The sequence below is a fragment of the Rousettus aegyptiacus genome, unplaced genomic scaffold (assembly GCF_014176215.1).
Source record: "Rousettus aegyptiacus isolate mRouAeg1 unplaced genomic scaffold, mRouAeg1.p scaffold_m13_p_3, whole genome shotgun sequence".
NCBI lineage: Eukaryota > Metazoa > Chordata > Mammalia > Chiroptera > Pteropodidae > Rousettus > Rousettus aegyptiacus.
In genome coordinates this window covers 154,073,143-154,099,099 of record NW_023416306.1, presented here as the reverse complement: position 1 = coordinate 154,099,099, position 25,957 = coordinate 154,073,143, and the positions used below count along the sequence as shown (strand labels likewise).

The following is a 25,957-nucleotide window of genomic DNA, read 5'->3' as shown; positions in this document are numbered from 1 at the left end:
AGGTGCCTCCTATTATATTAGGCTTGTGTATTAGGCTGAGTCCTATTTCCAAGGCACATACAAAAAATAAAAGCAGGATGTGGGGAATGAGAGAGCTAATAACAAAGGCAGCACTGATTTCAAAGCTAACACACAGATGAGCAGTCTGCAGATGAGCAGGTCTGGTCTGGGAGGAGGCAGGAAGACTCAAGAGATGGGTCACAGGGGCCCAGAGGGTCAGCTCCCTGCTGCCCTCTCTCTAATCTCTGCCTCCAGAGGGCAGGTTGAGGTACCCAGGAGCAGGGGACAATAGCCTCAGAGAAACTGAATGGCCAAAAAGGCATCAAGGGTGCTGAGGTGACTTTGCTTCTCTCTTCACACAGTTCTTTTCCCAGCTATTCACATGCGCCAAGTCATAACCACCCCCTCCCCCCTTGTCCTCTGTGTGCCTTTGGTCTGCAAATGGCTCCTGAGATCTCCGCCAGAGGAACCAAGGAACTTAAGGGGATAGAGAGGCAGAGCATGTCATGGGCCTCAGAAGCTCACATCAGTGGGGTGAGACCTGACACAGCATCCTTTACAAGACACATTCTTTCTTACTAGTTCAAAGGCAATACACCCAGTATTTCTTGGGGTTGGAGAGTGGGGATGGGGGGGCCGAGAAACACTATATTCTCCTCTACCCGTCTGTTCATATTGCAGAGACCAGGCAGTTTAGCTCCCGGATGAATTTAGACATGCAAACCTGAAAGCTTTGTATGTTTATGTTTGCAGAAAAACATTTATGTTCAGGGGCAAGACACAGCAATCCTCATCCAGTTACTGTGAGAAAACTGGTTATGAGAATTGCTTTGCACTTTTGGGAAGAGAAAGCTGCAAGCTGTTATTACTGTTATCATAATTATTATAACCATCGCATTATTGCCGTTATTTCTGTAAAAGCGGTGTTCTTTCTGCCAAAGCTTGTTAGCTTGACTGCTTAGGTAGACAATGTCAACACACCCAAGAGACAAATGACAAAGAGTGAGGGTAAAAGGAGAAGGATAAATACTGCATTCCCCATGTGTGCTGAAGGGATGTTTCGCCATCAAAAGGGAATGTTTTCTGCTGATCGATTAGGAAGGCAAAAACAAAAGGATACACCAGCTCATTTACTCTGCATCACTAAGACCCTAAACTAGAGATTTAAAAATTGGTTTAGAATAAAGTTTAACACTTCCTGCTACCCTCATCCACACCTCCAGTCCCTAGTGCCTTCTTCCTCAGGAAAGAGACATAACCAACCTGGAATTCGCCTGTATAAGGAGGCCTTTCCCTTCCGGTTTCCACCAGAACATGCGAGCAGGCCACTGACAGTGGACCAAGGTACTGACCGCTGGATCAGGACAGGGTGGACAATAACAGGCATTCTGCTTTGGGGTGTCACCCGACTAGTTGTGCTCAGCCCCCGACAGGAGCTCGAACACACCCACGCACTCATCCATGTGCATACATACTCACACACACTCAGGTAGCCGCACACACAGACCCACCCACCCTACACCCCTTCCCCCAAAACCTATCAAATCAAAGAGGGAATAAAGGGCGAGGGCAAACCAGAGCCAGGTAGAATGAAAATGGGGGGGGGGGGCGGCGCGAAATAAGTGAAGACAAAGGAGATCGTTCCATTGTAAGACATGAGAGAAATCACGTCTAAAACAGCGCCCTTCCCATTCCCCACCTCCCCGCAGCATTTCCTGACAACTGGATTTCCTTGTTCTTTGCTTTTCAGAAACCAAGAATGCACAAAAGGCCGGTGATGCTCAAAAACCATTTTCCAGGTATCTTAAAAAAAAAAAAAAAACAACAACCAGGTAAAAATATCAAAACCATAAATCTCAGTAAATATAATAAAATTTTAAAAATTAACAAGAATAAGACAAAAAGCTAATTCATAAATTAAAGTTAATTCAAGCAATTGAAAAAAAAAAGAGCCAAGTTAAAACAACACTTAGTATTCGGGGTTTGGAAAACTCATAGTTTCCTAGATGGAAAAGCTTGACTTCTACTGGCACCTCACACGCGTACAGTTTTAAATGTCGCCTTTCCGTAAACACCTATGGTCGGGTGTGAGGCTGACTGCTGCTGTAATTGGCAGGAGAGGACCCTGATACCGTTTTAAATGAAAATTGATCACATTCGAAACCAGAAGATAAAAACAAAACCTTGCCGGAGTTTGTTTAACTGCCTTTTGACCTCTGGATGTAATGACATTGAGAAATAAAATAACATTATCCAGAAAACCATTCCCAGAAAAGGTTCGATCCTGGAGATGCTCAATGACAATATTGAATGGACTACTTTAAAGTCCTAAGGAACAGAGAAGAGAAATTTGTATATACATATATAGAGAAAGAGAGAGAGAAAGAGAGAGAGATACTTCCTTTGGACTAAAAGGTTAAAAAGCACAGCAAAATGAAGATGAAAAAAAATTATGTCTCTAATCCCCAGGAAAACTTGTTTCAAGTTCATTTTGACCCAAGTTCATACAACTCTAAATTTAAGACATTCGGTCAATAGGTTTTTTTTTTTTTCCACCTCGTCCAGTTCCACACCGAAAGTCCCTTGGGCAGATTACCCAGCATGATTTTCCTCGTTGTAAGAAAGCATTTGACCCTTTTAGCTACAGACTGTCAACGGCTATGTCCAAGGAGAGAAGGGGAAGTCGGGAACCTGGAAGAGAACTGCCCAAATGCTCCTTTGAGCGTGGTCATCTGTTACTCCAGAGAAGGGCAGGCCTGCCTTCCCGCCCTCTCTGGGTTCTGCCCAGCCTTACCCAGGCCGGAAAACTGGAGAGACTCTTAAGAAAGACTGAACTCATCAGGCTGCAGGGACGGCTTGCCCTCGGTCCCTCTGTGTTCCCTTCCACACCATGGAAAAACCCCAAGGCTCTGCAGCCCCCACTGGAATGTGGCCACGGCCTGACCTCCGCGAGGGGTGTGCAGGCAATGGGGTGCGCGGGTAGCGGGGTGCGCAGGCAGCAGGGGCTATGTTTAAACAGCAGAGCCCCTCGCCTCCTTTCTCCCACCCCACAGGGAAATAGCACTAAAACACACTCTCACACATGCATGCACGTGAGTGAGTATGCACAGACCTCCAGGCGGAAACTGCCCTAGGAATGGATGTGGTTTTTGATGTTTCGGGGTTCAGAGATATCCTCTACAACAGGGGTGTTAACAGCGACGAGAACGGTCTTGACATCCCCTTAAGCCACTGTTTATAAATAAAGGTGCCGTGAGATCTTTTCTATTCTAATCCTGATCCTGAAGGTGCTCTAGATAGGCAGGTACAAGTACACTCCTGGGGCGGGGCTGGGGGGACACCACGTGCTCCATGGTTCCCCACTTGTCTGGGTTTTCAGTGTCTTTCGTTGGATGGTTGGTTGGGGATCTCCGTTCTCAGAGACAACTTGAGCTCATGCTCTCCTATGGCTGAGCTCCCCACACACCCTGAGTGGGACCACGTGTGGCCGTCCAGCTCTGCGGAACCCGGGAGCCAGGAGGTAGTCACATCCCCCTGACACGGATCCCCAGGAGCACTCGCTGGAAGCTGTACGAGTCCCCTTCGGAGCCTGCCTTCCTCCAGGAAGGCCCCCAGAGCCACAGACCAGCACACCCCCAAAGTCTGCTGGGCAAGTGAGGGAGGAAATGCCCCAGAGCAGCCTGCCATGCAGGGTCACACTGTCACAAGACCCAAGGGTCACTTATCCGGTGGCCTAGGGAAGAAATAACCCCGCCAACTCCTCGCCTCCCCCAGGCACTACCCTGACATCCCCTCTGAGGAAGGGGTCTGGCCCTGCCACCCGTTTCCCAGAACAGCTCTGCCATGTCATTGGTGCAAGGTCAGTGGCCTCACCAGAGGCAGGGGGCAAGCTGGCATGGTGAGAGTTAATGTGCCTGGCCGGCCATCCCAGGGTCACCGTGGTGTGCAGAGAAGTTGAGCATCCCAGTCTCCCAGAGCTGGTCTGCTAATTACATTTGCAATTATAAACACCACCACCTCCCTGCGCAGGGACTGGGATGAGACCACCCCCACCGATGGGCAACAAGGATCTAATCCTGCCCCAGGCTACCCCAGCCACACCAGGGGGCGCAGGGGCCCGCAGAGACCGATGGGCCCCATCTCTAAGGAATGGTCATGTGCGTATGATGGTTCTCGAAGTCTGAGTAAGGGGAGACTCGCCAGAGACGAAGCCCAGTCAGGGGTCACCAGCACTTGCAAAGATCTTTGATTTACCTCTAGAATTCAGCAAATGGACTCGAGGGCAAACAGGTGGGAGGTGGGCTCAGATTTGTCTGGTTCCAGCCCATCCCCATGTCGTGCCCTTCCTGGCTTCCTGGCTTCCTGGTATGGTCTGTGAACCCTCTGCTCAAAGCCCCCTTCTGGGTCCCGGCACCCTGTAGAAATTACAGTGGCTGGGGAGGACATCAGAGGTTGAGCACTAAGCTGTGCTGGGGTTCCCACAGGAATATTTGGTTAAGAGCCACTGGACTCCCAGATGGAAGCTCCTCGCAGAGCTGTAGGGAATTTGGGCTAATTCTGGGTGCCCTCCTGCTCAAGCTGGATAGGCACTTGGAGGGCCTCCCCTTTTAGGAGGGATGACCAGAGCCCCCTGACAGCTGGTCGGTGTGGGAAGTTTCAGCATGGGGTGTTCTGGGTGTGGGCTAGACTTCACTTTGAAGGAGTAGATTGTGGTCTAAATATCCGCTATTCCTTCCTCTTAAATCAGAACCGCAAGTAATGTTAATCACGTTGAAGAAGCCACTGAAGCGTTTGGTGAGACGAGTTCTAGAGAAGGGCACTGCAGAACCGAGTCAAAAGCATCCCGTGTTGTCTGTGCCGGTCTTCGGAATTCTCTCTCCTTTTGAATCCTGCTCATTCGCACCGCCAACTCCATGGCCCACCCTCTTCCTTGGCCCACTAGACTTATACAGACCTTTCCAGTTCAAGTGCCCAAAAGAAACAAGGCGTTTTGCAGAGGACCAAGGAAGGAGACAAACTTTTTCAGTGAGTTAGGATTATTTTTAAAAACCATTTGGCACGATGTCCAAATATTAGGAACACGAATCAAGCACGCAGGACAAAGTTACAAGGGCCCCCTGAGCTAGGGCCAGGGGCACTCTGAGAGGGCAGGATTGTGGCATGAAATCTCTACCACAGCCACTTCCCTCACAGCGCTTTCCCCGAAAGTCCCCTCTGTCCCTCTTCTCTCGGACTAAATGGAATATTTATTGATTACTCCAAATCAATGGAATGAAAAGGTTCCTGTTTGGTGGGCCAGGTTGTTTCTACACACACACATACACACACACACACACACACAAATATACACACACACGTGTGTGTGTGTATTTTAAAGAAACATCTTTTCATATGTTCCAATTACTGGTAAAATAGAGGAATGTTTCTAAAATGAAAGGAGTGGGGATAATAATAAGCTCCAAGAGGAAATTTCCAGTTGATGTCAGGATGTCACTGAGCTGGAAAGGGCCCTACCCGGGACCGGGCCTCCTCATTGACCTACCGTTTTCTCCTAGTTAATCGCCCTCAGGCCTGAATGAGTCCAGCTTCCTGTCACCCAGCCTCTTCCACGGCAGCCCACACCTCCAGGAGGGTGGCAGGCACATAAAGGTTTATTTCCTAGACCCCCTCCCTCGGAAAACCAAGACTAATGTCCTCACTCTGATTTATTTTTAAATGTACCATTAAAAATTAATTTCCCCCTTTGTTTTTCTCTGGGTCACTGATTCTGAATTACCGTGTGGCATTTTTTCTACGTGTGAACCCACATATTTTACCTTCGGGACAATTTGTTCTTTGTTTCTTTAACAGCAGTGAAGTGGTCACTGGCGGCCCCCCACCCCTACCCCCCAGCATTTTACGCCAAGAGTCTCCAGCTGGTCCAGTCACCGACACATTTGTCTACGGGCACGCGCAGGCCAGCACACGCACTCCCACTCCAGCTGATTATATATGTACATAAAATATTGATTAGAAATGGTAATGCAGTCACCTACAGGACTGGCTACAGCGTAATGAAAATGAAGGAGAAAAAGGTATGAAGGTACATGCACACGCTCGTGTGTGTGTGTGTGTGTGTGTGTGTGAATTTCTCACCTGGGAAAGTGAAAATAGCCCTGAAGCATTAAAAAATGCTCTCTGCATGTTAGCAGGTGAGGAGGGCTGAACTGTGGTCTCTGTGCCCTTGGGTTTTCTCAAGTCCAGGAATGTTGACTAAGCCACGCGGGTGGAAACTGTGTACAGAGCACATGAACCCACTCTAGTGTATGTTCCCCGAGAAATGTCAGCACTGACATGAACGGATTCATCCTACTGTCCTTCCAACCATCCAAAAAAACGCAGTCCTGTTTTGTCGCTTTGCAATTGGTGGCTCTAAAGCTACCTGTCATAAAGCACTGGGCTTGAGATCAGAAAGATGCCTTTCCCTACACCAGCGTCTGACCTCCACAAGTTTGGCCTCAGAAATGTTGCATCCCTGCACCATAGCAGACCTCAAACCTCACCAGAAGGTAGGTACACATCTGTATATGGGGCCAGATCACCTGCTGCCCAGCAGGCCCTGGACTTTGAGAAATGGCATCTTGCAGGGATGCTTAGTTCCTCAGTGGAAACAGCAGGTGTATTTCTGGCTTTCCCTGTGCCCCGTGGAGTGAGAAGCTAATTTCTTGCAAAGAAACCAGGAAGGGTAGGGAATCCAAACGGAGGTCAGGTTTACTTTATAAGTGATTTCCACTTCTGACCCTTCCTAGACACCCAGGACCGCTGCCCCCTCAGCCCCCTTTGCTACTTCCCTTACTTCCCCTCTTTGCCCATATTTCTCAAACTCAAGCCAGGGTTGCTGTCAACTCAATGAATTACTCAGCTGCTAAATCCTCCATCGCTCCTTCCTTTCCTGGTCAACATAATAAAAGGATGTACTTGCTCCATTCGAATTTTCATATTTATTGTCTATGACTTAAGCCAGGGACAAATACATAGATATTTTGAGCTCGGAAGTCACCTCTGGAGAGAAGGAGCCTAAATAATTTAAATATCCAATATTTGTCGCCCTTGGTCGTTTCACGTGAGGAAATGCCCCACAAGCATCAAGTGCTGTTCACAGCCTCACTTACCCACCGGGAGGTTTCTTTGGCTGCTCCCACTAGTGCTTTGTGAGGGAGCACCTTACGGCGCCCCCCCCCCCTCTCCTGGCCATACAAGCTGAGATCAGTGTAACCTTTAAAGAGAATGAAAAGCCACTTTTCAAGCTGATGGAAATCTGAATCCAGTATAATTACGGATTCCCTTCATCTCCCAACCCATTTGTCGCCTTCTGACACTCTAGTCTAAATTCTGGCGGCACCTAAAGGACCCTCTGCCCATGGATCTCCTAAACCTAGAACCAAAAGGTCATCTTGGAGGGTGTGACAGTCCGGTCACTGACAAGGGATGCTGCTGTGAGGTCGCCTCCTGTCTCACGCGGTCGACGGGGCGGAGGTAGTCTGTGCAGTAAAGGGGGGGGGGTGGTTAAAGCCACTTCCTGGAACCCCATACTCTCCAGAGCATTTATTTTAGGGTTGCCGTGGTTCTTTGCAGGGGCGGGGGTACAGAAATGAAAGGATGGCAGAGCGAGCGCTGACTTCGGTAGTTTAGTTTGCTCAGAACAAAAAAGGGAGGAAGAAGAGTACGAAGTTGCGCCGGTCCGCGAGAACCTAGAGTTTTCATTTTGTTATGATTTTTAAAAGCCTTCTGAGGGACCACTCTGCGTGTGCCCGTACCCAGCCACCGGTACACCAGCCCGGGACGCGGCGGGACTCGCTGAGCCAGCGGGGAGATACCCAGGCAGGTGGGGCGACGACGGTGGAGGGCGCTGGAAAGGGAACCGCGCGCGGGTGGCAAGAGCGCAACCCCGGAGAGGCCGGGCTCGACGCGCCGGGCGGCCCCGCCGTCCGAGGGGATCCGTGCCGATCAGCTCTGTACGTCCCCACTCGGTGCGCGCGCCGCGCTGCCCAAGTCCGGGCACCCGCGACTCCCGGGAGTCCGGTTGCGGGGCCCACGCCCACGCCGCTCGGACCAGCCCAAGTTCCCGCCAGGCGAGCGCAAAGCCTCCCGGAGGAACAGATATCGCGCCCGTCTGTTCCGCCGTGCGCAGCATCCGCCAAAGCCGCGAACCAACTTTGCCTGCGCCGCAGCGCTGGGCTGGTCCCCACTTCTGGCGGGATGTGGGTTCTCCTCCGAGGCGTGAGGGGCGAGCGCCCTGGACCGCGCGGTCCGCACCCCCCGGGTGCCTTGGCTCCGCCGCGCCACGTGCCCGGCCTCGGGGCGTCCCACCAGGACGGAGGGGCTAGGAAGCGCTGGCCACTTGCAGTTTACAAACCTGCACGGCACCTACGATTTCTCCCCTTTTCCCATCATTTTTGGTCCCCAGCATAGAAATAAATATTAAAGTTAAAAGGCCCTCGGGGAGGCTTCCTCGGACAGAACAGGGCATCCTTGCGACTTTCCCGCACCTGTTCTGGGCTTGCTCCTCCCCATTCCACAGAAACTCAAATATTTTCTCACCGCGGGAGGAAGAAAGAGTGAACGAGAAAGCGCTTCTCTTGCCTAAAAGTCAGGGCTTGTAAAGGGGGGTGCGGGAAAAGTTAGAGGCGGGTTACCCCGAAGAAGGAAACCCAGGAAGTGTGTGGCTTTTCCCCTCCGACATCCCCCAAGTGCCCCCGGCGTCCTGGCCACTTCCAGAATGCCTAGAAGAAGAACTGCGACACCCAGGGCAGAGACAGCTGGACAGGCAGAAGGACAGACAAACCGACCATGAAGCAGAGCACCTACTGGTTGTGGTAGCCGAGGGGGTCCGGGATGCAGAGTTCTGACACGTCCATCAGGCCCGTTTTAGCATTCCCAGTTGGTAGAGAAAGGCGGCGGGGAAATCACGCGGAAGAGCGAGTGAAGGGCACAGGCGAAGAGCGCGTCCGGGCCGGGGCACAGTGAGCGCGAGCAGAGTAAGCTGAGGCGCCGTGGCGGGGCGAGAGGGAGGCAGAGAGCCGCGTGCGCACAGCCCCGCGCTCCCACTCCTGCACGCACTTCGAGCGGGCAGAGGGGATGGGAAGCCGTGCAGGAGGCTTGGGCACCAGAGACTTGGAGCCTACTAACCCTACTGTAGCTTTAAGGCTGGGAGACTGATGTATGGTTTGGCTCCTATTGGCTATCTCTCAGGGGCTGGACTTAAAGTGACAGAATCGAGCTGGGGTGGGGGGAGGGGGGTGAGCCAGAGAGACTTCAATGGAATCAGACGCTTAGGCGAGGTCCTCACCTCCTGAGGAGCAGGACTAGGCTGTAGAGCCACAAGGCCTGCCATCTCACCATTAAAGAAAAAAATTTGTCCAACTGCCTGGTGGGGCTGGGGGTTTGAAAGATTTGCTGCTTACATACCCCCTACTCCACAATCCTATCTTTTTAACTGGCAGGCCTAGCAAACTCGCCTCTTAGCCCTTTGGAATGGGTCTGTTTCCCAGACTAAAAATGAGTCACGTTTCTCCACTCTCTTATCAAGAAGAGGCCAGAACCTTAGAAATTCACATCCTCAAACCCTGTGTTTGGTGCACAAAAGTGCAAAGGGTCAGGCCAGCAGGTGAGACACAGCGAGACAGAGCAAGAGAGAAACAGATTCCCTGTCCAGCTCTCCTCACCTGGGCCTGTTGGTTCTGAACCACTTTCACATGGCTAGACACACGCAGGGTGTGCATCTATAAAATGCTCTCTGGATGTCTAAAATGATACTCTCTTCATTGGCAACTCTCAGAAACGTACCCAGGACACAGACACCAGCAAATAAATTCCTGTCTGCTTACGAAAATACACTGGTGATTAAAACAACCAACTTACCTGCCACATCCACTTCGACGCACACAAGTAGACACTTCAACATACACATCTGAATCCCCAGCTATGTACACACCTGCATCCCTGTCTGCTGCTCACTCCATGGACCTGAACATTATGGGCTGCCACTGTACCAAAACAAGCTATAAGTCATGTCCCAATTCTTCTTCTGGGGCTTGTCATCTTTTGAGATGTGCCAGCCACAGGGATAATAATCAATTTGATGATTCAAATGAGTGTGGGGAGGTAGGTAGGTATAGAATTATTTAAAGGCGGGGGGAGCCCTCAGGAGAGACCACCACCTTATTTTCCAATATTCTACAGGAGACGATGAGCAGTAGGGGGGCAAGACATAATTTCATCATCAAAATAATGTCTAAACGGAGTGTAACTGCAGGCAGTGTTCAAGCACTTCAGGACGAAAAGCAAGAGAGGGCTGTGAGAAACCCCAAGAGGGGCCAGCCGCTCTGGAGGGGCCGGGGACTGGGCAGCAAGACCGCAGATGATGCTTGACTTGGATAAATGGACCTGCGTGCAGGCTGGGAAACAGCTGAGATTTTTCATAAGTGCTGAAGTGGAGGAACGCGGGATTCTCCGCACAAGGCTCAGGCAGGTATCTCACAGAGAGATGGATGAAGATGTCTGCTCTGTCAGCAGAACCCCCAGCAGCTTGGTTAGTTTTTTTTTTTTTTTTTTTTTTAATCACATAGGTACTTGGTCACGTTAGAGACAGAAAGAGGGTGCAGAGACACTTCCCTAAGCTTCTCCCCAACCACTGTCTCTTGCCACAACCTTGGGATTGGTTTCTCTGTGTCCTTTCTGGCTCCGGAAATCCCTTCCCCAAGCACACAGCAGCCAGGGAGTGCTTTGTAAAATGCACATCTGATGCTCCCTTGTTGCAATTCAGAAAGAGGCCCCAGTCCTTCCTGTGGCCTATAAGCTACAAGGAAGGCCCCACATGACAGGCTCCTGTACGTCTCTCTGCACCCCTCCTCAGCCCTTGCCACGCTTCCCTCAGTCTTTACACCTGCCACCCAGGAAATTCCGCCTTCCAGACCACACCAGAACCTTCTGCTATTCAGTTCTCAATTATGTGCATGTGTATGAGTAGTACCCCCCCACACACACACACACACTAGACTGTAAGCCCTGTGAAGGCGAGGACCATGTCTGTTTTTGTTCACCAGAGAATTCCAGTGCTTAATGGTGCCTGGAACACAGCAGTTGCTTGAGAAAGATTTTGCTGAATGAATTGGTAAGCTGTCATAGTTTGGGGCGGGGCACCAGAGCCTGCTGAGGGACAGCCAGCTGCCTCTGAAGGGGTTCAGGCCCTGGCAGGTTGTATGGGATCAGCTGGCTCCTTGCTTTGTGTGGGTGCACCATATTTAACTGGAGATAGAGCAGGAAAAGAAAGACACCTTCACGGCCCAGAGCAGTGGATGCAAACCCACTCGGGGCAAATGAGGGAAACTGGGAGGTCTGTGCTGGGTAAAAATCTAGGCTGATGCCTGCACACAATCACTATCTGCAAAGACATATGGATGAAGATAACTGAGGGCCTTGCTTCTGGGCACTAGCTGATTGTCCTCCAGGGCCAGAATGAGGTCCTTGAGACCCTGTCCTCCTCCTTTGTGCCTGTCCAGCCTCCTCGCACACAGCCCTGGGGCTGAGTTCTCCCCGCCCCTCCCTGCAAAAGCGAGAGTGCAGACTCTGCTACAGGGGAGATGAGGGCCTGCCCAGTAAGGACGCACGGGGACCTGATCCTGCCTGGCTGGCCCAGGCAAACATGGCCGGGTCACACACTCTTCGTGAAACCAGACTTTCTCCTGCTCTGTCCTTAGCCATCTCACAGGGGATAGGATTCCTTTTCAAAGCCAGGGTCAGGTTCCACACCTCTCGCTGAGGAGATGGCAGTGTAAGGGCAGAGGACTCCTGGATCTGGCCCTGACTATTTCATGTGACCTTGCCAAAGTCATCTATTTTCCAGAAAACCAAGGTGGTACAGGTGGTAGAGGGAGCTGGGCAGGGTTCCTGGATTCCTTCAAACTTGGAATTCATTCACTCGATCATCACTCCATACCTCTACTGCTCACCTAGAGCAAGTGCTATTTGTAGTCCACCTCTAGCAAAAATCTCCAAGTCACCCCTTCACTGTCCTATGTCCTAATACCGGCAACCCCAAATGGGCAAGCTCGCCAAAATGGAATGGGACAAAATGTGTTAGCCACAGTAACTGCAGAGACTGTAAGGGGACGGCAGCTCACTTTGCTTTCATGACAAGCTCCCTGAAATGCATATGTATTACATTCACAGAATCTTACAGGTAAGAGGGCTCAGGGAATCATTTAGAACCATCGTCAGACTTTATAATTAAGAAAATTTATAAATTTTTCTATGTGGTGAAGTTGGCCTGCCCAAGGTCACGCAGTAACTAGCGAAGCACGCCATCAGCGGATTGCTGCTTATCCAACTCCAACACCTTTGTACACAAGTCTCTTCACTCTCCCTTCTCCCTCTTCCACCTTTTCGCAAGTCCAAAGGAATATGAAGCCAAACCAGAACAGGGCCACTGGCAACACCCTCCACGCACACATCACCTGGTAGATGGTGGGGACCCAGGCTTCTGTGTCCACACTCTTCCCCAAATAGTTTCCAGGGGGGGGCGCGGTGTTCAGAAGGCAGATAAGTAGGAACACATACCAAGACTCAGTCTTGCCCACTCTGTTCCCCAAACCTGGTTTCTCTGGGTGCAAAAAGCACCACCTGTGCGGTGGACAGCCAGACCCAGGTTCACACTCATCATTCCTCTTTCCCATCCCAGTCCGGCTAAGTCATTCAAATGGGCTGTCCTAACGCCTGCACTTGGGTCTCGAGGGTCACCAGACAGCCATGCCGTGATCTCTGCAGCCGACCCCAGCACAGCACCCCGTGCCACAGGTCTGGTGAAAATCTTTACCCTAAACAGCACCTGGTCTTGGTGTCTCTCTTTCCTCCATTGAGGCAGCCTCCCCCGACACTAGCCATTTGCTGCACACAAAAAGCGGCAGCGAGAAGTGTCTCTTAGGTTCTTGAATCCCCTCCCTGTGGCATGCTGCTCACGGCCCAATAATAAGAGGTGACTTTTCTCATCTTTCAAGCCAGGCAACTCCGTAGAAGCTGGTGGATTCAGCGTGAGCCTAGGAAGGGCAGGGGACTTGAAGGCTTCATCACTAAAGGACCCAATAGGATTTTTGAGCAGTCTGCCACATGTTCCCTAGGTCCAGAGAATGTGGGATATTAATTGTTTGGTTATGCTCTCCCTGTCCATCACCCTCACCCATGTTTCCTGAACACGAGAGTGCAGCCACTTCTTACCACCAGCCCAGGAAGAAGAGGATGTCTCCGTGGAACTGTCTGAATCACACTCCAAGCTCATTTCTCTTCCACCCCAGGGTCAGTGCTGGGGGAGGCAAGTCTGGGAAGTGCATCCATTGACAATCCATGATGACTAAAGAAGGGCCTGGCCTAGACAGAGAGCCTAACCCGTGTATCTCCGGGGACGTGGCGGATCAGGCCAGGTCTCCATGGTTTCCAGGCCAGGGGAAATGTCCCTGAAAACGTGCCTCTGTGGGCCCACTCCCTTCTCACAGGCTTGAATTTGGGGTGTGGAGTTATATATATCTGAGTGGTGGTCAGCAGCCTGGCAGCCCATTGGCTGGCATGCATCCCAAGGATCATAATTAACTGATAACACTAATACAATGTGAGTTTGTACTCCCATAATAGTCTCCTGCTGACAGATAAATGCTGCGGAAACATGATGGTTTTTCCTGAAGCTGTAATGGGCCATTATTGGGGCAAGAAGGCTCGTGTCCTATTAGCACTGCCACCATGACACCAAAGATAAATATGAAGGGGACGTTTCGAGGGGTTGAATGCTCGCACCCCCTCCCACCACCACCATCATCCATTTCATTATCTGAAATCCCTAGCAGGAGTCTTGGAATAACTTCCAGATATTTCAAAGATCCATTATTATTTTTTTTCTGAGCCTCGAGATCCTATTCTCATCAACACAGCTGAAGAGTATATTAAAATTCTCTTGACCAAAAAGGCTCCTTCCCACAGGTGCTGGTAATTGCAGTGAGCAGGCAGGTTATGGGGTCAGTAAGGTGAGATATGTTTCTCCATAGAAACAAAGGTCTTTCTCCCTCCTAATCATCAGGAGAATAGAAATATATTACCATAATGGCTTTACCCCTTGCCAAATTTCTGGGGTTGAGAGAAGGAGGAGAAATGTAAAGGGAAGAGGGAGGAGGAGAAAGTGGAGGGGTGGGGGGAGGAGAAAAGAAGACTACGCCTTGATTGTATCTGGTACAAGTGGCATTGAACAACTAGCTAATGACCGAACGAATGATCTGTCTAATTAAGTATTTTCCTTTAGAGTAGATTGTGGTTTTTTCCCCCTTTAAAACAAAGAAATGTGATCTTATTTTCTTCTGTGTTGCATATTAATTTATCATCTAATTTCTTGTGACTTTTGCATCAATTTAAATATAAAACATAGTTGGTTTCAAGTAGCAGTACGATTTGTTTCTAGGGTCTCATCATTGGTAAAAAGGAAAACGTCTCTTGTTTGATGATGAAACAACTGTAAATATCTCACGGTCAACGCGGGCCACAGAGAGAATGAACCATTTGCTTCGCAAACTCACAAATTATGCCTGCATGTACATTGCTGTTCTCAAGGATAATTATCTTAGGGGAACCATAAAATGCATGAAACTTTTGGAAAATTAATTCTAAAGTACCACACGCATGTAAAGTGTGGATATTAAGTGGGAACAAAGAAACATGTTAGCTGAGCCTGTCTCCTTAGCATTAATGACAGAAGATTCTGGGAACCTTCAAAATGTTTTCATTTCCTAATGGCTCGATTAAGGTAGAACTTATTTCATTATTTTTCAGAATAAAATGCATTTTGTTTTTCCTCTCATAAAATGTTTTATGAAGAGGTAAAAAATAGGAAATGCTTTTAGGTTTTAGGAAAACTCGAATGTGTTTTATAAACTGTAAAGTGCTATGCTCATATAAAACATGATTAAGATGATAGCTTTTGACTGAGTTCTTATATGAGCAGAGTGTTGGCCAGCCACTACCTTCTCAAATGTGTATTGTAACGAAACCAGTCCCATTGGTGAACTCTCCACTACTCTGAACGATGTAATTATGAATGGGTCAGTATCAATTCCAGATGAAGTCGCAAGCTTTGCGGCAGGGCCATGTCTAACGTCTTTGCTCTTCGTAAACAATTGGGAACATGAACCTTTGGAGGAATTCCTGACTTAGAAGGGTGTGCCTTTCCTAGAAGGACAACTGCAGAGTCAAAGAGAAGGGAAGGGAACTGCAGAATCAAAGAGAGCTTATAAAAATGGGTAAGAAGGAGTCAATGATACAAGATTTAATAGGGATAAACACCAGTAATACACTTGTCAGCAATGACCCTAGAATGAGCTGGACTGCGGGAGAGCTGGCGGGGGAGCAGCGATGCAGAGATGTCTGGGGTCAGAACAGACAGCACATTAAGCGTGGGCCTCCAGCTCAGTGGCATGATAAACACCGCTTTGGGGCAATTCTACAAAACCCAGCCGAGCAAGGAGCAGCCATAACTCCTCCTCACTCTCCCTTACTAAAGGCACGGATGGAATTTTATGCTCAGCCCTGAGGAACTTGCTTCGAACATGCACTGGAAGGGTGATGAGGAAAGACTTGAAGAGAGGTGGGGCAGGTGTCAAAGGCTGAGCAGGTGTCTGAGCCCCTCCAGGAGACGCACAAATGTGGGACAAGATGGGATGGGTTGCCCCCACGCACAGATGGACAGACACTTGGGTCCCAATGCCACGTCACACATGCCGTAGGCATCGTCTCAGGTCCCTCCGACTGCCTCCTTTTTTCTCTTGGTCAGCACCCTCCTCAGGCCAAGTCTCGCCTCCATTTCCAAGTGCATGAGATCTGGCTTATTGAGGGGCCTGCTGATGTACCCCAGAAAAGCAGGAGAGTAGCTCCCCAAGTCCCTCCTTTTTTATGCCCTCTCTGCGCGGTTTCATGATTTTTTAAAATAAACCTTTCAGAAAAGACATGCACGCCAAGCAACCTGCTAAGTCTCTCTGGGGCTGGATGGGACATGGCGGCCAGCACAGTGGCACATCACATATGATCGCTCGGCTTCTGTCCTCACCTCAGCTTGCTTTTTATCACCCTCAATTCCCCCCACCTTACACCCCCCAAATGAAGTATCAACATTGTAATGCTTGCTTCAGGCTGTGTTTCATAGTGGACCAGGGCTAATACACAGACTGAGTCAGCAAATGGCCAAGGGCCACAGACGTGCTGTCCCATTCAACTATTTTGTTATTTACTAACCCCTTCCTTGGTTATAGGAAGAGAGCGTAATGAGGGCAAGGATTGGATTACTCTGAGTAGTCACCACATGAGTGACAGACTCACTGTTTCACAAAGGCCCACATGGACCCTGCCCCGCTCACCCACTCACCCATCCACTCAGACACTCTAGTTCTGGATCGGTAGCCAAGAAGTTCAGGTCAATAGTGTCATCTGAAGTCAGCCGAAGGGACCATCTGGTCCAATATCCCTTCTCCACTCTCCTTTCTTCCTTCTCCCTCCAGACCCAGGAGGACAAGTACAGACAGTTGGTGCTTGAATAAGAAGGGTTTGAACCACTCAGGTCCACTTATATGGTAAATACCGTGAATGTATTTTCTCTTCTTATGACTTTCTCAGTAAGGTTTTCTTTTCTCCAGCTTACTTTATTATAAAAATGCAGTATATAGTACATATAACATGGAAAATATATGCAAATCTACTCTTGGTTATCAGTAAAGCTACTGGTCAACAGTGGGCTATTAATAGTTAAATTTTGGGGGAATTGCGGGGGGATTTGCCCCCCTCCAACCTCCCACCCCCGTGTTATACAAGGGTCAACTATGGTGCTCTCCTTTCCCCCTGGTCTTTTCCTACATTCACACCCACCCGGACAATGACTCTAAGTTGCTTTTGGCTTCAAGCGCCGGGAGAATCCAGCGCTTCAGGAGCAGGAGCTTACATTCTCACGGCAGACATTCTAGCGGCAGGTCATTTTCATTTTTCTGGTCTACCTCCTTAGCATATTGACTGTCACCTTCAGCTTGTCCCCCCATGATTGAAGGATGATTTTTGTGGCCTAGGCCTCACTGCCTCACCCAGCTGGGCCCAATCCAGGAAGGGGGTGTATGTAGATGTGCGTTTATGTTGGGAGAAATGTCACTCCTTATGTCTCTAGCTTGCTTTGATTTGATTTTAGTCTGGGGGAAAATCCTTCCCAGGAGTTCCCCATCCCCATCCCCCAGCAGGCTTATCCTCACATCTTCTTGGCCAGAATCCAGTCATATCCTCATCCCAAACCAATCACTGTCAGAGGCGAAGTGGATCACCATGATTGGTTTAAAATACGTTTACTCCCTGGAGCTGGGGGAGAGGCTCTCTGTTCCCAAGTACATTAATGTTCAATGACAAATCCGCCTCTGTTAGAGGAGGAAGCAGGACTGGCTGTCAGGTTAGCAATCAACAGCGTCTGCCACACCTGGTGGTAGACCCCTGGCAGGGCCGTGCCAACAGGACCATAGATGCAAGCAATAAGAAGGACATCGTCTGTGCAGAAAACAAAACTGAGAGTCAGGCTGCTTTCTGTTGTCGCCCGGCTCCAGCAGATCACAACAATGTCAGCGAGAAAATATCCTCGCTGCGAAAACCTCTTGCTGCTCTAAGTTCCACACCATTGTTACATTTGCTGTTGAGCTTTAATTACATGGGTAAGCTTCAAATGAGCATGACATTGTCACCCATTCTTTCATACAAATTGCATTCCACGTGGAAGTTACAAAGTCAGTCACACACACAAACTTAGCTACGCAGAGTTTCAAGAGTAAATTCACGACGGCACAGAATCATTCGGGCTCACTTAAGGCACAGTTTGTTCTTCAGCCTGACGGTCGTGTGTATGCCCGTGTCCAAAGGATCAGTTCAAAATAAACGATGAGAGCGCAGTGAGTCTAAAGACATGCATGAACTCGAGGTGCATTAATCTCATTCTTCTATGTGACCGCTCGGAGTTCCTATTTGCATTTAAAATTTGAAACAGTGAAACAGAACAGAATTGTGAGATGTGACATTTGTAAGTTCAAATATTAGTTCCTAATGACAAATTTTACTAAATTTGATATTTTAGCAGAGAAATTTTTTCTTCTCTTTGAATTGGTTGTGCTTTGTTTTTAAATTAATCAACACGAGGAAAAATTTTAGTAGTAATTTAATGATTATTATTCATTGGGATGCGATTATTTCTAAGGACAGTTTTGTGGTATAGGGGAGGGCAGGTCCAAGAGCCAAAAATGCAAGGTCTGCCCCTGGTCCCTCCTGCCACCTAGCTGTTCACCCCGAGCCGGACTAGTGATCCTGAGAAACAGAGAAAGGTGACTGTCCACATTTCCCGAGGGTATTTTTCAGGGAACTCTCCAAACAGGTCAGTAGTGACCATCCTGCGCCCCAAAAGTTTCCAGAAATCCCCTTGGCATCTTCCTTATGTCTTTACTCCATCTTCTTCTAATTGAATAATTCTTTTATCAAATGCTGTCAATAAAGAAACTCTGTATCATATTAATGATATGGTTCTCTGTTTTGGTCCATCACTGCTATTGTAGATTTTCATTTTATCTTCTCTAGCATGACTCTTCAGACCCAATGACAGGGGGTGCAGAGGGGTGGTGGGGAAGTACCATTTGCTGAGCACCCGCTCTGTGGTGGGCACCCACATTTTTCTGCCAGTTAGCCCTGACACAGGGTTATCAAGTCCATTTTCCATCTGAGGTGGCCATCATCGCTCTCATTTTATCTATTGAGAAGAAAACTGAAGCTCGGAGGGTAAGCGACTCAAGGCCAGAAGACAATCTGAGATTTGAACTCAATTCTAGCTCACCCCCAAAACCAGTGCTCTGTGCGCACCCCACCACGTCACCTAAATGGAGCCCACGCCTGTGCTGCATCGTATGACTAAGGAAGAGGCTTTTGTGGGCTAGCCCGGGAGCCTTCGCATAATGGAGAACTGGGAAAATATGTGCTTAGGTCCAATCAGCTGACTTATAAGAGGACTTTAGGAACACAGCCTCTGGGAAATCAGTATGGACCAGACCTATCTTCGCTCTATATGTATTTAGCAAGACTTGTTCATTCCTGATTCGGAAGTCCTTTCGTATCAGAATGAGGTGCGCTCTCTAAACAGAAGCAAGAATATGAGTGTAACCCTGGGGAAAAAACCAACAGACTTTATGAAAAAAGCGCCAAAGGGTAAATTTTAACTTTCTACGACTGGGAGAAGGTGAAGGGCAGCTGGAAGAAGAAGGAGGAGGTGATGAAAAGGAGGATGATCCACTGCCAAGCAAAAGTTCCCCATCAGGGCCAATTTGCTTGGTTGGAACAGGTTCAAATGGGCAGCAATTCCGAAACCGGCAGGATGCGCTTGAATGGTTTCCACGAACACACCCAAGAAATTAGGAGGTCTCCTCTGAAGGTAGAATTCCTGATAAAATGAGGAGGACTCGTTACTTCATACTCTTTCCCCTTCTGGTTTGAAAAGGCACCAAGGGACCAAATAGGTGTTTTTATTTTCCTATTTCTTCCAATAGCAACCAATGCACATTTCCCGTTGTTGCTTGGATCCTAGTTTACCTGCCCATTCACCTGAGGAGGTTCACTTCCTGCCATAGCATCAGAGGAAGGGCTAGCGGATGGGTCTCTACAGAGACTTAGTTCTTTAACAGCTCTTCTGTGACAGTCATGGGAGAGAGACTCTCCCACAAGCAGGAATGCTTTTTGCCTATGGGATTGCAAAAACATTATTTTTAAGCAATGGTTTCAAACTTAAAAAAAAGAAAAAAAAAAGAGCCCCAAAGAGTCTTTCTTGGATGACACTGTACATAGAATTTATTATGTGAAGAAGCAAAAAAGTAGTTGTTGCAGTTTAGACAAGTGGGTCTCATTCTCAGTCATTCTCCTCTACCCCCAGGCAGTCCACCAAACACCTTGATGGAACACTGGGCCTCCCTGGAGCACGCTTTAAAAATCAAAATAGTATCTCCAAGGTCAGTGTTCTCTAAAGAGCATCGAATTAATCAACCAATAAGTAAGTAAATAAAATAAGAAGCACTCTACACTACACTCAGACCCATGCCTAGAACGACACCCCCGAGGTCCTGGAGCCATGTTGGAGGAAGTCACGGTTAAAAGGTAGCTTTTAACCTTGCTTTTTGTATCAATGTCCTTTGCCATTCAGAATGAGGCCAAGCCCATTTAAGAGGCTGGCCTTGCGGCACACTTGTCAGCAAGGACCCAACTCATCATGGGCAGTATGGCTTGGTGGTTCCCAACCAGCAATGTGATGTACAGGTGGATTTCAAATCAGGTATAAAGCCAGTCACTAGGAATGTTAATATTGATAAAGTACCAAAGTTTGCAAGCACAATGCTCTTCCTCATTTAGGGCTTCATTCACTTGCATGGGATGTGCTTTCTTGAATGGGAGTGTAAAGGAGTGTGAATCAAGACACAACCCATGCTTTGTGAACTACAAGGAACATTCCATGTACTGATGGGAGAGCGTCTCCAGGTAAATGTTTCCTGTTGTGTGTGTGTGTATGTGTATGTAGTGTATGTATATGTGTGTATATATATATATCTGGGAGAAGCAGTTAAGAAGCACCATCAGAGTCAAGAAATGCACAGGGTTTGGAGTCTGGCAGACTTAAGCTCAAATCTTCACTCTGCTCTTTAGTAGCTATATGACTCTGGGACAGTATGTAACCTCCCTGCTCATGTTTCCTCAATCTTTAAAATGGTCTGTTGCAGGGTAGTGTGTATAAAGCACTTTGCATAGTCAACACACACTGGTTCTACTCCATCCTTCCCTAAATGGAGGTCCCAACCTCAGCAAACACTTGGAAGGAGAGCTTCCCTCTCACAGTGATCTTCTTCCCTATAACATACTCGTTGTCCATGTTACACTCAGACCCTCAGAATAGAGTACAATTAATATAATAGCCAGTGGCTGACTTTACTCACGGTGACAGCTCACGTAAGTCCTATGCACATGTTCCCCTCTCTGCCCATCTCATCTCCAGACCCCTGAGGATCTGGAGCACCATCTTCTCAGCTGTAATTGGAACATGCCCACCTCACCATGAGCTCCGTATCTGTATTCAAGTTTGAATGCCTGGCCCATCCTAGTGAGCTATAGACTTGCACTCAATGTCAGGGTCAAGGGCACACAATCAGGACCACCCATTAGAGATGCCCTTGGTTCTGCTTCGGGTATTCATTGTGATTCAAACATGAAAACTCCTTCAATAGGGGTTTAAAAAGTTGCCATTTCTATAGCTTTTGAGGCTTATTCCATCCTTGGAAATCCTCCTTTCTTCTACATACCTGTTAATAGCACTAAGTTTTGCCTAGACAACCCTCATAAGTGTATGTATTATTCCTGTCTCTTAATCTTAGAGAAAGAGTCATCGATATGTAAAAACACAAACGCTGACCTTTTGGAAGTAATGGAGAAGCAGAGTTATTTACTTTCCCACAGCTGAACTCACCTCACCTCACTGCTGTGGCAGAGAAGGCGCTGACTACCTTGAGATCTCTCTCACACCCCAGCCTCCTATCTCAAGGGACTTTTCAATGCTACCACCTTGAATGGCATTAGATAACAGCCCAGTCAGAGAGACATGCCTCTGACTCCACCCGTCTGGCCTCTGGGCAGCCAAGTCATCTGGGACGTGTTGGGACCATCTCCATCATTTCAGTGTGATGAAAAAAACAGGGACAGCTTCTCGAATGTGTCCTTTCATGATTCCATGATCAACAATGTGAGCGAGCTCTCTGTCTAGTGACTGTAGGAGGGGCCAGGTGGCAGCACTTCCAAGCAGGGTAGAAACTATACGTGTATAAGATGACTTGCCGTCTCAAAGCCCTTCCTGGGTGTTGTCTCATGGATCTTATTAGCTCACCATCAGGGGCAGAGCAGTACCATCCTCTGGCAAAGGGGAAATAAATAAAGTCAATCCACCCTCTCTGTGTGATACTTCTGGGTCTCTTCTTGATGGGGGGTGGGGGTGGTCTGTACAAAGACAGATATTGAAGATTAATAGCATGTCCTTGGAGTTCAGGCTGGGACGAACCAGAAAGGTAGGCAGGTGCTTACAGATCTGAGACCAGGGGAATGGAGAAATAGTGCATCTTTATTATCTGTTCAGTCTTGTTATACTTAATGCTGCAACTGCGATAGAGGCCCGTGATAAAGCAGTCTGCAAAGCAGTCGACTTGGTGAGGTGCCTCACTTGATATAAATATGTATGCTAAAGAGAAAAGGAGTCCTTCAGCCCTCTCCCCGCTTTCCTGCCTCCACCCTCAGGGAAGGAAGGAGGAGTTGTTAATCTGATAGGTTAGCTCCCAGGACATTTTCTGGGCCATAATCTACTAATGGCAGGACCACTCTTTGTTAAAGGTTTGCATACCTGCCCAGGACTCTCTGTGGCCCACTTGACCTTCAGGGCTTCCAGCAAAGGCAGAGCCAGCTTGTTCCCACTCTCCCACTCTCTCCTTCCAGTTCCTCATCTGCACCTGAGCATGTCAGGGTCAGCTCCAGAGACCCATGTGTCTGGAGGGTGGGAGTAGGGAGCAGCAGTGGAAAGCAAACCATGATACCAACAAGTCCCACCAAGGCACGCGGCTGACGGGAGGGGCTGCACAGGGCAGGACTGCCACCCTCGCACACCAGGCTGCACACAGAGCAGAGCGACGTGGCAGTGCAACAGGGACGCAGGCTGTGGGCAGCGCACTCTCGACCTGCCGTGCTTGCCCAGGGAAGGGAGGAAGAGCAGCCGCTGGTGTGGGCGTTCCCATTCGAAGGCCTCGAAGCACTTCGGTAGCACCCTCAGGTGACTCGAACGAGATCCCTGGCCCCCTGACTTTAGCCATTTTTTTCTTCTTTTGCTATTATATCCCTTGTAGAAAAGTCAGAAAATAAAAAAGCGGAAGAGTCCTGATGGCCTGGATCCAGCCACACCTGAGCAAAGGATCTACAGGTAAGTGAGCCTTGGGGGCTTCGGCTTCTGTGAGCTGCATGTCTTTCACTTCCAAGGGTCCCAGCAAACAAATACAACCCACGTTACCTTGATTCCTGGATCTTCCCCACACGCTGTTTCCTCCCCCTTCCTTCTCATACCTAACTTACTTGAGCCTACCTCCCAACCATCTCTTCCCATTAAACCCAGCCATGCAGACACCTGGCATCCCTCCTCCCCCGGCTGCTTCTGCAGAGGGTTCCAAGGGGGGGGTGAATATGTGCCCACTGTCTCTGCCTGGGCAGGCCTGCGGCCTCTGGTCCTGGTCTTTCATCCTGACTCCTCCCTGTGTAAGTCGTGGAGTTTTGGGCAGGTTATTCAACTCTCTGGGCCCTGGGGATAATGATCATACTGAGGGTGGTTCTGAACTGTGACAAGGGTATAAAGTTCTCGGCATAGCACCTGGCTCAGAGTAGCTGCTCAATAAATGTTTATTCCTTTTTCACCTCTCAAAAGGCACTCACTTGTGTTTAAAGATACAATGCCAAGAGTTTTCATTTGTATATTCCCTATCCTTGAATGATTTTTGTCTCTGTGTCCCTCTCATACCTAGCAACACCAATACCAGCTTTGGCTAGAGTTTTGTGAAGGAACCAATAGGGCCAGTCAAAATCAGTTCATTCCACACAGAGCAGAATGTCGGAAGAGCAGAGGCACTTACATCTTCTGCAATGATAGAATTATTATCGTCCAGAGCTAACCTCTATTTTGGATTCGCAAAAGGAAGAATATGCTCTAATATTCATCAGCAATGTTCCTCCTCTACCATCAGATTTCAGAGGGTTATTTTAGGACAGTGGTTCTCAAAGTCGGTTCCACAGGCTAGCAGCATGGGCACCACGTGGGAACTCGTTAGAAATGCTAGGTCTTGACCCCCCTCTCCCCCACGTGGGTGGGGCTCGGCAATCTGTATTTTATCAAGCAGTCAAGTCATCCAGAAGATTTGGGTGCAAGCTCAGGTTTGGAAACCACTAATTTAAAGGTTTCATAAATACTAAGTAAGTTCTTAAGTCTATCCTCTTACAGCCCATGAGTTCAGTTTCAAACGATCCCAGAGAAAAGGACTTTTAAAAACAGTCATTATTGATTTTTAATAAGAGGGCATTTTAGGGGAAAATAAATCTTATCGATCGTGCGGTCTACAGTTCGCAGTGTGTCTTATTAAACACGAGGTGATTACCCTTTCCGTTTTCAGTATCTCATTTTTGTCTTTTTCAACTTTTCATGGAAGTAACACATGCATACGGAAATGTTCACATGTCTAAGTGAAGAGTTCACTGAATTTTCGTGAAATGAACACATTTGTGTCCCCAGTATCCAGATCAAGACATCAAACATTACCAGCACCTCCATGTCCCCCTTTCAATCACTATTCCTAATCCCATTCATGTTTTTTAATTGTAGGAATACTTGAAACAAGGAAAATTATTTTAAAGAAGGAAAGGTACCACCCTAATCATCTCACTTACCCTGAAGTTATTTCAATTTTGCTCATTCCCCTCTGCACATCTATATTATGTAGTTTTGTACTTCCTGTAGTTATAATGTTCCTCCTAAGCATGATTTAAAATCACCCTATATTATACCATTTATTTCTCCGTGTTCCATATTTAGGCTGTTTCTAACTTTTCACCTCTGCGGACTTCATGCTCCCTTCTTCTCTGCAACGATTTCCTTTGAATCAGCTCTCAGATTATTTACTCTGTTTTTAAAAAATGCAAACCCTTTTTTGGTAATCTTTTGTGCATTTCTGAGCTCCTCCCTGCATCTTAGAATCCTGGATACAGACTCTTCTCTTCCACCCTCCTGTCAACGCAGGAAAACTTTTGGTAACATTGAGTGGGAGTTGAGAATGCTAATGGATTATCTTTCTTCCGCCTTATTCCATGGGCTGCAGCTTGGCCAGACAACAGGCAGGAGCCCAGACAGCCCTCCCCCTGGGGTGGGGTTGGTTCAAAGAGAACAGTAAACCTTCCCTGGGGTCCCCACAAGGAAGCATCTACTAGCCATTGAAGGTCTAGCAAAGCCCCTTGGTCTTCTCGGGAGAGGTGGAAATCACTGTGCAGGTGGTACAGTGAGAGCATAGAGCGCAAGATGAGTCTGGAGGGAGCTCAGAGCTGGAAGGTCTGAGGTCTGAGCACTCTCTCATGAGCCATGGGCAGGCCTGCCCGGCCATGGGCTGGAAACACAGGCTGTGAGGTTTGAATTAAAATGTTCTGTCATCCTGGGGACAGTATAGTGGTGGTAGAGAGCGCAGATTTCAGAGCTAGATTCCCTTAGTGTCCTTATGTGCGAAATGTGGGAAATATAGTACTTAGCTCAAAGGGTTATTGTGAGGAGTAAGTGAATTAATATGAGAAAACACTTAGGCACATTCAGCAAATCTCCCCGTATACCTACTTGGGGGAGCCAATGTTTTGAAGAGAAAGGGTAAGAAGCGTCTGCTCATTACCTTCCCGCCATCACTTACAATGAGAAATCCCACCGCTGTCCCCAACTCCTCCACCTATTCATTCACCAATCCACTCTCAGTGAAGGTGGGGAGGGGCTCCAGAGCAGGTGAAGACATTGACAGCAGCTCCTGCGACTTCTATGTTAAGCTCCTCAGGGCTCCAGCCGGGCATTGGGGAAACAGCCAAGACTCAACCTCTGCTTTGCTGGAGCTCAGTGGGTCCGCTACCCTCCCCGCCCCCAGTCCCCTAAGATGGGTGAATGGGTGGGAGAGAGGCTGCAGAGATAAGGGGATTTGAACCTCTGCACACCAGTAACCTAGGCCCAGGGTGAGGGACAGAGAACACATACTACTCTCCATGGATCATTCCGGATCAGAACAGGAGTCAGGGGCTGAGATGTCCT

At 48.5% G+C, this 25,957-nt stretch overlaps 1 protein-coding gene across 2 annotated transcripts in view; it reads right to left on the bottom strand.

The window, feature by feature from the left end:
* Positions 1–25,957, bottom strand: part of ESRRB (estrogen related receptor beta) — a 158,089-nt gene that overhangs the window by 90,323 nt on the left and 41,809 nt on the right. The window contains exon 1 of one of the 2 annotated variants that reach the window (XM_016156637.2): positions 8,848–9,252. The exons of the other annotated variant lie outside the window; for it this stretch is intronic. Within the exon in view, the coding sequence (XP_016012123.2) occupies positions 8,848–8,897 (50 nt within the window). The 5' untranslated portion in view covers positions 8,898–9,252. Of the gene's footprint in view, positions 1–8,847; positions 9,253–25,957 lie in introns of those variants that run through there. 2 annotated transcript variants of the gene reach the window in all.